General features: G+C 44.3%; 4 protein-coding genes across 4 annotated transcripts; all 4 read left to right on the top strand.

Moving 5' to 3' along the window:
* Positions 1-218: 218 nt before the first annotated feature.
* Positions 219-1532, top strand: LOC121190497 (putative gustatory receptor clone PTE03). The gene is made up of 2 exons (XM_041051288.1): positions 219-357; positions 584-1532. Exon 2 carries the CDS (start codon positions 588-590, stop codon positions 1530-1532), a length of 945 nt encoding a protein of 314 aa, XP_040907222.1. The 5' UTR covers positions 219-357; positions 584-587.
* A 2058-nt stretch (positions 1533-3590) lies between these two features.
* Positions 3591-4541, top strand: LOC121190311 (olfactory receptor 52N5-like). Its single transcript, XM_041050939.1, has one exon. The coding sequence runs from the start codon at positions 3591-3593 to the stop codon at positions 4539-4541; it is 951 nt and encodes a 316-aa protein (XP_040906873.1).
* Positions 4542-7942: 3401 nt separating this feature from the next.
* LOC121190310 (putative gustatory receptor clone PTE03) lies at positions 7943-8884 on the top strand. The gene has a single exon (XM_041050938.1). It carries the CDS (start codon positions 7943-7945, stop codon positions 8882-8884), a length of 942 nt encoding a protein of 313 aa, XP_040906872.1.
* Positions 8885-10705: 1821 nt separating this feature from the next.
* LOC121190309 (olfactory receptor 5B17-like) lies at positions 10706-11653 on the top strand. The gene has a single exon (XM_041050937.1). The coding sequence runs from the start codon at positions 10712-10714 to the stop codon at positions 11651-11653; it is 942 nt and encodes a 313-aa protein (XP_040906871.1). The 5' UTR covers positions 10706-10711.
* Positions 11654-12686: the final 1033 nt, after the last annotated feature.

The raw sequence follows: 12686 nt of genomic DNA, 5'->3' as shown, positions 1-12686 counted from the left end.
AGCAGACGGACACACAGACATCAATTTGCTTCTCACTAACCTATTCAGTGACAGCCCAGTGGTGGTGAGCTACCATGCTGATCACGGTTTGACTGAACGCCTCCCAGATGTTTTTCTTCAATTTCTCCGCAACGACCAGCCGACTCTGACCACTGGCAGCCCATCAGTTGGCTAAGCAGCGTTGCCTGTCTGTTGACAGTTTCCGTGGCGACCGGCTCGATGACTTGGCCTTACGTTTTGTGCATTACCTCCCCAGATGACGAGCTCTCGTTATAAAGATGCAGGCACTGGCTGCGGTCCTCTGGCAGAAGCTTGGCAGGTGGATTTTTGGTAACTGCACAGCAAGAGAAACAAAAGGTCAATTTTAAATTCTTTAAATGATTAAAATCACTGAACTGTTCCAATGTTTTGAGTCTGGCAACAAACGGTTGTAATGCTGATTTTCTGTGGTTAAAGTTTAAAGCTCTTTCTTCTCTGTTGACATTTACAAAAACCTTCATCACAGAAGACGTATTTACTCATCTTGTGTCTTGATTTGAAAAATCTTACACGTGACAAATGAGCATCGACCCTTTTGTTTCAGGTTGATGGAAAACTACACATTCAACAGCTTCACCCTGCAGCTGGAGGGGTTAAAGGTCACAGAGGTTTCCATCTACCCCGTCTTTTTCTTTTTCTTTTTCTGCTACCTGATCATTATGCTAATCAATGTAGGCATCGTTGTCCTGGTTTTCACTGACAGGAACCTTCACCAGCCCGTGTATCTCCTGTTCTGCAACCTGCCCGTCAACGACATTGTTGGAAATTCCATCATGGTGCCCCGGCTGCTGTCAGACATCTTGCTGCCTCCCTCTGAACGACTCATCAGTTATTTTGAATGTGTGATTCAAGCTTTCACCACACACATGTTCGGCACCACTTCCCACACAGTGCTGATGATCATGGCCTTTGACAGATATGTGGCCATCTGTAATCCCCTGCGCTACACTGCCATAATGACCAACAGAATGGTGATGAAGCTGACAGTGTCTGCCTGGGGAGTGGCCTTTGTTTTGGTGGGGATTCTGCTCAGTCTGACCATACGGCTGAACCGGTGCAGGACTCTGATCACAAACCCCTTCTGTGACAACGCCTCACTCTTTAAACTCTCCTGTGAGAGTGTGGTAATCAATAACATCTATGGCCTCACTTTCACTGTGGTGCTGTTCACAGCTTCTATAGGCAGCATGGTTCTCACCTACACTAAGATCACAGTGGTCTGTCTGACCAGTAAGAACAAGTCTCTGAACAGGAAAGCCCTGAAGACCTGCAGCACTCATCTCTTTGTGTATCTAATTATGCTTTTATGTGGAATGCTCATCATCATCCTTCATCGCTTCCCTCAGTACTCAGACTACAGGAAACTGTCTGCCATTCTGTTTCACATCATCCCCGGCAGCCTCAACCCCGTTATCTATGGGGTTCAGTCAAAAGAGATACGAAAATTCCTGTCAAAGTTGTTCAAGTCCAGAACGATTTTTCCGTCATTATAATATAAAACACAAAAAAAGTTTTTACAAACATGATTTTGAAGAAATGCACTTGTCTTTGCTGTTTTTCTAAATTTTCCCAGACCTGTTTTCTTCAATGGAAGAAGTGGACATGGCCAAAGGAACAAGATCAATAAAGTTAATGACATAAATATTTCTAGTGAGTCAAGTTTCTGACAAACTGCAGTGTCTTAACGGTGGAACTCTGCTGTGTTCATTAGTTTGTATCTGTGTGCATGTTCCTGATCAGATCTGTTTACAGAGATAAGATAATAAATATATATAAATCGCAGGATTTATTGTTATTATTCTTAAGTAGTTCACCCTTTTAACCAACAGGGTCTGACATAAACGTGGTAATAAAAGAAGCCTTTGCTGCTTGTGAAGTGTTGTTGGAAAATTCCTTTGTCCATGATGATTCATTTTTTTTTAACATACGAAACAACGAAACCTGTGATGATGCAAAATAAATGTAAAGAAAATCATGTTTGTTAAGGATTAAATTTCCAGTTTATTGATGAAAATGTGTCAGTGCTAAATTAAAACCAGGCGGCCATCGTACAAATCTGTGTATCAGTAAATTAAATTTCAAGTCTTTGTACTGCACCCGCTGCGTTACGCCACCATCATGACCGGCAGGATGGTGGCTCCATCTGCAGCGTCACGCTCACCTACCTGAAAATCACTGCAGTGTGTGTGAACAGTAAAAACAAGGTGCTGAACAGCAAAGCGCTGCAGACCTGTGCCACCCACCTGACTGTGTACAGCCTGCTCCTGGTGTCGGCCTTCATCATCGTCATCCTGCACCGTTTCCCTCAGCTGTCAGATCACAGGAAGGTGGCGTCTGTCCTGGGACATGTTGCTCTGCCTGCTCTCAACGCTGTTATCTACGGGCTGCAAATTAAAGAGGTCAGACAGAGGATCGTGGCTGTTTCAAAATAAATTTCCAAATATTTCCACAATGATAGAATATATGTGTCATATATGTCAATAACATTTTAAATCCTTAAGTTTTTCAAGATTCATAAATGTTTGTTTTGACAACAAGTATTAAAATCCCCACGAACATCATCTCATGATGTCAGTGACGTGGCGTCACCTCAGAGCAGGAAGGCTGTGGGTTCGAACCTGCCGGCAGAGAGGGACCTTTCTGAGGGGGGAGTCATATTTTATCCCAACATGAAGTAAAGCACCATCATGCTTCATATCACAGCACATCATAATCTATTATGATCTATTATGGTTTTTTTTGAGGGTTCTATAACAGGAGACACAGTTAATGCTTGATGCTGAGTCACTGGTTGCCAAGCGACGGCTGACCTGACAGGATGTGATGCTGCGGCTGAAGGCTGCTGATGCACTAAATAAAAGTGTGAACTGTCTCCGCTCTGCTCTGGGGTGGAGGGTGGTTCATGCAGACACACACAGGTACTGAACCGTCTGCGGCCGATGAATGTGTTGGTGTGATTGTACCTCAGCTTTGTGGAGCTGTGCTTTGTAAAGAGCAGGAAGAGCAAAGCTACAGATGGATCCTTTCTTTCTGTAGCACTTTACAAAGAGCTCAGTGAAGATGAAGGATGAAAGCTGCTCCTCAGAAACCACACGTCAGACTCACGGCTATGCAGAAAATCTAAAAAGCCTTTTTTACAGTGAACGCTTGTTTGACTGCTCTTACAAATGTCTGGAAGTTCTTTGACTTGTAGTCATCATCAGGATCATTAACATGTGAGCTAATGCGGACAGGTATTGCTGAGTCAGCAGCTTGTGTGTGTGAGTGTGTTTGTTTCAGATCAGTTTCTGCCTCCACACTGATCCACAGGAAACACTGCTTTAAGTGTCATTTTAAGTGAGAAACACTGTGTTCAAATGTACAATGCTCCTCTGAAAGATTCAGATTCACAGAGTCAGTGTCGCTGTGATGTGGAAATGTTTGGATTAACTGTGGAAACTTTGGTTCAGGCTGTTTACTAAGAGGTTGATCAGGAAATCTTGTTATTCTGTAACTGTGTGATTCACTTCTCATCTTTACTGAAGTCTTCATTCTTATGTGACAGATGAATCATGGAGAACCAGACTTTCACTGTCGATGTCCTAATCCTGGAGGGGTTAAAGGTCACCCCTCAGTCCTCCATCCCTGCCTTCATCCTCCTCCACCTCATCTACGTCTTCATCATGGTGTCCAACATCGGCCTGGTGGTCCTGATCTTTAGGAGCAGGAGCCTCCACCAGCCCATGTACCTGCTCCTCTGCAACATGAGCATCAATGATGCCTTCGGGGCCACGATAATTATTCCTCATGTTCTCAGAGATCTTTTATTAACAAACTCAGAGCGCTTCATTCACTACATGGACTGTGTCATTCAGGCCTTCTGCGTTCACCTCCATGCAAGCGCCTCTCACACGGTGCTCATGATCATGGCCTTCGATCGGTACGTGGCCATCTGCAACCCCCTGCGTTACGCCACCATCATGACCGGCAGGATGGTGGTGAAGCTGTCGGTTGCAGCCTGGGGAACAGCCTTCCTGTTGGTGCTGATCCTCGTGGGCCTCAGTGTCCGCCTGTCGCGCTGCAGACGGGTCATATCGAACCTGTTCTGCGACAACGCCTCCCTGTTCAAGCTCTCCTGTGAGAGCGTCCTCATCAACAACATCTACGGCCTCGGCTACACGGTGGTGCTGCTGGGCTCCTCCATCTGCAGCGTCACGCTCACCTACCTGAAAATCACTGCAGTGTGTGTGAACAGTAAAAACAAGGTGCTGAACAGCAAAGCGCTGCAGACCTGTGCCACCCACCTGACTGTGTACAGCCTGCTCCTGGTGTCGGCCTTCATCATTGTCATCCTGCACCGTTTCCCTCAGCTGTCAGATCACAGGAAGGTGGCGTCTGTCCTGGGACATGTTGCTCTGCCTGCTCTCAACGCTGTTATCTACGGGCTGCAAATTAAAGAGGTCAGACAGAGGATTTCAGCCGTGCTCCACAACAATAAAGTAGCTCTAATAGATGTAAAATGAGACGTAGTATGATCAGAGGACTGTGGAAAACCTCAGTGCTTTGGCACAAGATGCGTAAACAACATACTGAACATATTTTAGCAGAGGAACAACTGCTGCCCCCACTCTGGTGCCTATTAATCCCTGTGTGGTAAAACATTTAGCTCATGTGCACAAAACTCTTTCTTACTGATCAGTGGCTGGAAACGATGATTTCAGCTCAGTGTAAGATTCTGTGTTTGTTTGAAAATCTTACAGCGGCAGCTCCTGACAAATCTCTCAGCAGGGGCAGTTGTTGTGATGATGGCTAAGATGCCTGTTCAATGGGTAAACCAACTAAAGTCACTGTACAATATTACACTGCATTGTATAATTTGGTTTTCCTTGTTACCTTTCCTGTTCAACCACCAGCTACATGGCAGCATCAGACATGAATTGTACATACTGTACAATATTTTTGTACAGCTACATCACGTTCATAGTTAATTTCTTATGTACAATTATTTTTGGTTCTACGATGAAACACTTCCACTGTGACCATCAGCAGATTCACTGTCATCTACTGGTTTGACTCATTTGTATTTTCTGCTTTACAATAAATCACAACAATCCCACTGTCTCCATCTGACAACACTTTATTTTAGGTGCAGCTATTGTTTCGATGAATGAAATCAATGTTGACTATTTACTCTATATGCAGTCATCATCACAGTAACCATGGCAACACACGTAAGAGAATGACCATATTGAAAATCAAATCAAATTATACTAAAACCAAATCATCACAGAGCATATTCAGTATATACAGAGATATTCAGCTGGCGATGTCCAATCAATACAACTACAGTTCAACATTTACAGAGATCAATAACAGGCCGCTCCTCAGACACCGCGTCCAGCGACGCCACTAAATCAACCAGTCCGCGAACAATCGGTCCGCGGTCGCTGGACCCCTCGATTTCACATCGTTGCCTCCGAGGCTAACTCAAACACGCCACAGAGTCTGACATAGTCAATATGGCGGCCTAGAAAATGGCGGTTCTTACTCACCTCATCGTTGTGACGACACACAGCTATCATGTAGCTCTCATCCAACTGTGTGGCGACGCTAACTCTTCCAAAGACCAAAGTTTCAGGCAGCTGTCCATATGCATCTTCGATGTTTCATGTTTTCTCTCCTTCACCGAGAGATGGTGCGTGTCGGTGTCTGTGTTTCCATCCGGGTGAATCAGAGGGCAGGTGTAGCAGAACAGCGCGTTAGCTACTTAGCATCCTGCTAGCCACGTTTTCCGATCATACAGCTCCGTGAAAATCCGCGGCTGTAGCTTTTCCTGCTTGATATTTAAAATTTAAATTTGGTCTGGGTGCTCCTGATTCTTTGATAGCCAATTTATCCTGATTGCTCCGACGACAGATGGAGTTGCTCCGTTGAGTTGTAATGCTAGCCATGTCGATCTTGAACGTGAACGCGATGCGTATGCGCACGTAACCTCATCAGTGCGTATGACGAAAGTACGTTGGGGCACGCCCCCCCCGGAGCTCATAGAAATTCATCACAGGGTCTACAGTTTGAAAAAAAAAATTAACATGTAAGTCTATGAGAGCGCCAAGGGGCTGCTGATTGGATAATGCTGTCCAGGCTGCTGATTGGACAGTGATGTCCAGGCTGCTGATTGGACAGTGATGTTCAGACTTGGAACGGCAAAATAAACTCTTATGTTTTTCGTGTGGGTGAAGGTGGGCGGCGCACTATCGATCACTGTTAGCCAGCCGCCCCTGTCCAGGACATGAGCACAGGTGCAAACATGGACAGAGACACAGTGCAAACAAATACTAAAACTCACCAAGAGGCTGAACAAAGAGTCCACACACCGGAAGAGTTCAGAAAGCAGCCCCTGATGATGTCATAGAAACTGTTCAACGGCCACGGCCAGTGATGGAAACCAACGGTGGTTCCTAAGAGTCTGCTTTTTCCCCCATTCTGAAAACAACCATTCAACATTTAGACTGATGCATCAAAATATTAGTATCATGTAAAATATGTCAAATTAATTATTTAATTAATTATTTAAGCAATTCTTATTGAAGTATGAATTTTGCTGTAATTACCATTTCAAAAATGAAAATTAAACTTTTGTGACTTTTCCAGTTTGATCTCATCATCTGTTCTGTGTCCTGATAATTAAAGCCAGTCCCTTATTTTGAACAGGGGTGTTATTTTCGATGTGGCTGTGTCTGAGGCCACGATCATCCACATGTCCACAACGGGAGAAAGAATCCTGAGATTCTTTCTCCCGTTGGTTGTTCAAACTTCTGCTGTTTGGAGATGGTGGCAGAAACAAATATTTGCATAGCTCCATATTTTAATGCAGTGAATCTTCAAAGTCCAGATCTACATTATAGATTTTTCTCAAGCGTGCTTAGACAAAGGGTGCGAAAGTGCAACACACAACCACAAACCACCACCAGGAAACACAGTGCTGTAGATGCTAAGATTGACAACAGTTGCATGGTGACAAGCTGATCAGAGCTCAGGGATGAGATGTGAGCACCAGGGGCCACTGACTGGGTTTATAAAGCTCCAGCCTGCCTCAGGTCTGAGTGGAGGAGGTTCATGTCAGCGGAGGTGAGTATGAGACACACTGTCCTACATCAGAAATGAAGTTTTCTTATCATCATTTTATCTGAAGTACTGCGTTAATGTCTGAGCTGTGATCTGAGCAGTAAAAGGCTGCAGATTTAATTTCAGACTTTTTGGCAGTTTTACAAAACTGATCAGCACCTTTTTCTTTTCCTTCTTTTTTTATTTTGAAAGAGGAGAACAAATTAGAGCTGACTGAATTATTCATGATTCTACAGTTTACTGTTGCGGTCATTCAGACTGATACTGGACACAGAGAAAATATTTTTATTATCTTCATTTTGTGCAAACTAACAATATTTTCTAAGAGAATCTGATGAACATTAATAAAACGAAAACACAAGTTGCTTTCTCCATTTTAAAGCCGCTGGGTATGAGACTAAATTCAAACTGCTCTCACACAGTCGCTTCAGACCAGCAGTGAAAAAAGATTTGTTAAATGAGGAGTGATTTTTAATTGAAGCTATAAATATGATTTTCACCTTTTTCTAATTTGAAATGTTTGTGTTGTTGAACATCATGTTTTCAGTTTGATTTCATATCTGTTTGTGTCATTTGTAATGAGATGAGAAGGAGTTTTCTCATAGTAAATGACACGTTTTCTGTCACTAAATCTTATATTGTGAAGCTAATGAGCACATTGTTGTGTAAAATTAAAAATATATTTCATTTCTCTGAGCAGCTCTCCTCTGATGTCACTGTGTCTGTTCTGGGCATTAAATTCTATTCATATCCTTTTTCCCTTCTCATCCTCATTAGGCATAAACTGATTCTCTGCACTATGGAGAACCAGACAGATGTCCTGCTCCTGGAGGGGTTAAAGGTCACCCCTCAGTCCTCCATTCCCGCCTTTGTCCTCCTCCTGCTCATCTATGTCTTCATCATGATGTCCAACATCGGCCTGGTGGTCCTGATCACCGTGGAGAGGAGCCTCCATCAGCCCATGTACCTGCTCTTCTGCAACATGAGCATCAATGATGTCTTCGGGGCGACCACCATCATTCCCCGCCTGCTGAGCGACGTCTTTATTCCAGAGACAGATCGGTACATCAGCTACATCGACTGTGTCGTTCAGGCTTTCTGTGCTCACTTTCATGCAAGCGCCACTCACACGGTGCTGATGGTCATGGCCTTCGACCGGTACGTGGCCATCTGCAACCCGCTGCGTTACGCCGCCATCATGACCAACAGGATGGTGGTGAAGCTGTCGGTGTGGGCCTGGGTCATCTCTCTGTTTATGGTGCTGATCCTCGTGGGCCTCAGTGTCCGCCTGTCGCGCTGCAGGTGGATTATATTCAACCCGTTCTGCGACAACGCCTCCCTGTTCAAGCTCTCCTGCGAGAGCGTCCTCATCAACAACATCTACGGCCTCGGCTACACGGTGGTGCTGCTGGGCTCCTCCCTCGGCAGCGTCACGCTCACCTACCTGAGGATCGCCATGGTGTGTCTGAGCAGCAAGAACAAGGTGCTGAACAGCCGGGCGCTGCAGACCTGTGCCACCCACCTGGCCGTGTACATCATCATGTTCGTGTCAGGCTCCATCATCATCATCCTCCATCGTTTCCCTGAGTTATCAGACCAGAGGAAACTGGCATCCATCATGTTCCATGTGGTTCCTCCTGCTATGAACGCTGTGATCTACGGACTGCAGATCAAAGCGGTCAGACAGAAGATTTTCATCATGTTTACGAGGAACACACTGGCTGTGACAGAGGTCAGGTGACTGCTTTTCATGTAAATAATTGTGATAAGTAAATGTCACTTACTGAAATTTGTAATAAAACAGTTTTTCTCAGCGTCTTTGTCATGAATTTCCTTTTTTAAAACCTGCTTTTAAATGTTATTTTACCCGTTCTGTAATTCTGTGAAGCTGAACATTCAAAGGACACGTTCACATTCATTCAGAGTCTGATCTGGTCACATGATGAGAACTGAACCACAGATTTAGCTGCTGTCTGATCTCAGCCCCTGAAATAAGTGGCCTGTCAATCATTTTGGAGCTTTGCTGATTTACACGCCTGGACATGTTTTAATTCATCTGAAAACAGGAAACATCTGTTCACATCACATGACCAGAGATGAAAAACGTGTGTGTTACAGATCTCAGATCAGTGATCACTGATAACTGAGCCAGTGCTGACTCATTTCTCTGTGTATGATCCTGGACATTTGAAACACAGGAAGCAGGAAGCGACAGCAGCAAACACGACTGTTTACTCCTGTTTCTTTCTTGTGGAGTGAGACATGGACTTTATGTGATGGTGGGTTTCCAGATAAGATTTGTGGGCCAGTCCGAGTCAAACCTCCTGCAGCTGCTCTGACTGAGTCTGTCTGCTGTTTGCTGCTCAGAGGACAGAGGCTGTTTACAGATGTTTCTCTGGAAACAGATGCAGCTGAACACGATGCTATGAGAGCTGAGAGACTTTATCACTTCATACATTCTTTCCAGAGAAGTGTTGATTAAAGCAGCTTCAAGAATCACGACTTTAATGTGTTTTTTTCCATTGGTCTTTGTTTACTTTAATGAACCCGAGTGTTTTACAACCTGAAGTCAGATCCACAAAACAACTGACCAACGGATCGGAACATCAAAACCCTGAAAACCGAACAGCAAGTTGACTCAGATACTGACAACATGCATGATGATGCTGATGCAAACCTGACAGCAACAGTTGCCTGGTGACGCACTCTTTAGCAACACAACCCACATTGGAGTACGAGCTCAGCTTATAAGAGCCGTATGTGAGTCCAGGTGTAGTCGGGCTGGAGGAGGTTCACGTCAGCAGAGGTAAATCTGAGACACACACACACACACACACACAAACACACACAGTGTGAGTGTCAGTGTGATGAAAAACAGAAGTGAGTGAAAGTCAGTTTCCTGTAAACAGAGGAAAGTGGAGTCTGTGAAATCACTTTTTTTCACTACGCAGATTTAACAGTGTGATCTAAAGATGAATGAAATAAAATAAATATGAAACATGAATCATATGTTTTGAGTTACATGAAGTTGTGACCTGTTTCTCAGGTTTCAGGCAAAATATTTCAGCATTTCTGTCTGAATGATTCACTGAAATGATATTTTTGTTTCCAGGGCAACGGGTGAGACTAAACAGTAGGTTGTGGTGCGTTTCTTTCTTTTCACTGAAGCAACATCCTGAACTGCGCTCACCTCTAAAACAGTTAATAACCTCTGAGCTGGAGAACTGGCCGTTCATCAACTGTCGTCCAAATGTGAACAATGATCAAAGTGAAGTGAATTTAAATGGAATTTTTTTCTCTCACACCTTCACCCTTAAAAATTCATCATATTAAATAACCGAGGCTGTTTTTTTTTTCCCAAACTCTTTCCCAACTTTGACTGTTGCTTAGTCACAAATATTTAAAGTTGCAGAGAAATATTTAAGATTTGTGTACACAACTACTCTACCACTATTCATTTATTCTCTATACCAACGATCTGCATGAAACAACAAGTTTCTCTTATTACACAAATTACCCTGTGTCCTGACTGAGTTCTCTGTGTGGTCCAGGAGCCTCCCTCTGCAGTATGGAGAATGAAACTTTCAGTGCAGATATTTTATCCATCGAAGGGTTAAAGGTCACCCCTCAGTCCTCCATTCCCGCCTTTGTCCTCCTCGTCTTCATCTACACGCTCATCATGGTGTCCAACATCGGCCTGGTGGTCCTGATCACCGTGGAGAGGAGCCTCCATCAGCCCATGTACCTGCTCTTCTGCAACATGAGCATCAATGATGCCTTTGGGGCGACGGCCATCATTCCCCGCCTGCTGAGCGACGTCTTCACTCCGGTCACAGAGCGGTACATCCATTACATCGACTGTGTCGTTCAGGCTTTCTGTGCTCACTTCCATGCAGGCACGTCTCACACAGTGCTGATGATCATGGCCTTCGACCGGTACGTGGCCATCTGCAACCCCCTGCGTTACGTCACCATCATGACCAGCAGGATGGTGGTGAAGCTGTCGGTGGGGGCCTGGGTGGCAGCCTTCATCTCTGTCGCGATCCTCCTGGGCCTCGCCATCCGCCTGTCGCGCTGCAGGAGGGTTATAATCAACCCATTCTGTGACAACGCCTCCTTGTTCAAGCTCTCCTGCCAGAACCTTCTCATCAACCACATCTACGGCCTCGGCAGCGCCGTGGTCATCCTGGGCTCCTCCCTCGGCAGCGTCACGCTCACCTACCTGAGGATCGGCGTCGTGTGTCTGAGCAGCAAGAACAAGGTGCTGAACAACAAAGCGCTGCAGACCTGTGCCACCCACCTGGCCGTGTACATCATCATGCTGGTATCATCCTTCACCCCCATGATCATGCACCGTCACCCTGAGTGGGCGGACAGCGGGAAAGTGGCGTCCGTCATGTTCCACGTCGTTCCCCCGGCCCTGAACCCCATCATCTACGGGCTGCAGTGTAAAGACCTCAGACAGAAGATCGTCAGCGTGTTTCACAAGAGGAAAGTCATGGATGGTTGAAGTATCACAGGGGTTAAACTTTCCCTAAATAACTCCTGTAAATGAACACAACCCTGATGCAAAGGTCAGTGGAGGACCTCGAGTTCCTGCCACTCTCCTCCTCCACAGGTACAAACTGATTCTCACCTGAAGCTTTTTATTTGAGACGGAGCTGAATTTAAATTTGAACGTTTTTGGCAGAATTAGAATTTCAGATGTTTACAGGTGCAAACCTGTAGTTTACAAGTTAAATGAAACAATCATTAGATTTAAATTATATTCAATTAATTCTTTTTTAATTTGAAGCTTTTCTTTGAGCTTATAATCAAATTTCATTTTCTCATATTTCATTATTTATGGGACATGTTGACACATTTGGAACATGATAACATTTCATGCTAAAGCTCGCTTTGTTGCAGGGGAATGATTATTCAACGCAACAATCTGTTTCCCAGAAGTATTAAACTTCCTGCTGCACGCGTTGATTAAAGCTCTGTTCTGATGGGTTTTATGCAGACGGGATCACAGAAGGTTCCTTATACTGTCTGAATAATGTGCTTTTAATAAAAATGTTTTAAAGGTGTCAAAAATTTATTTTATTTTTATGTCTACGTAATCTACTTGGAGTAGATTATGGTATATGTGCCACAGGCCCCTCAAAGAGAGCGACGACACCCTGTGAGCGACACCCAGTGAACCTGACTCAGAAACATCTCAAACATGACAAGAGATCACGAGTCAAACAGGTTGGAAAACACTGGTTCAGAATGTTTTTATAAGCTCATTGTATCAGTGAAATGTCTTAATCCGACGTGTAATCTGTAACTATACTGTCAGAGAAATGCTGTGCAGCACATTTCCCTGTGGAAGTGAAAAACAGTAGGTAGAAGGTGGATAAAACACTGGACAAATGAAAGTAGGAAATACAACATTCAAACATGTTAATTTAATGTTAGTCATTCGTGTGTGGGAAAAACAGTCCTCCAATCAGAAATGATCTTTAATCAACACATTTATATTTAAAATGATCATTAACAAGCTTAATGTGATTATG

This window comes from Toxotes jaculatrix, chromosome 12 (genome assembly GCF_017976425.1).
Source record: "Toxotes jaculatrix isolate fToxJac2 chromosome 12, fToxJac2.pri, whole genome shotgun sequence".
Lineage (NCBI taxonomy): Eukaryota > Metazoa > Chordata > Actinopteri > Toxotidae > Toxotes > Toxotes jaculatrix.
This window is presented reverse-complemented; position numbering and strand designations above follow the sequence as displayed.

What these genes read in the sequence shown, in the direction of transcription:
- LOC121190497 (XM_041051288.1), top strand. Translation starts at nt 588, where the DNA reads ATGGAAAACTACACATTCAACAGCTTCACCCTGCAGCTGGAGGGGTTA.
- LOC121190310 (XM_041050938.1), top strand. Translation starts at nt 7,943, where the DNA reads ATGGAGAACCAGACAGATGTCCTGCTCCTGGAGGGGTTAAAGGTCACC.
- LOC121190309 (XM_041050937.1), top strand. Translation starts at nt 10,712, where the DNA reads ATGGAGAATGAAACTTTCAGTGCAGATATTTTATCCATCGAAGGGTTA.
- LOC121190311 (XM_041050939.1), top strand. Translation starts at nt 3,591, where the DNA reads ATGGAGAACCAGACTTTCACTGTCGATGTCCTAATCCTGGAGGGGTTA.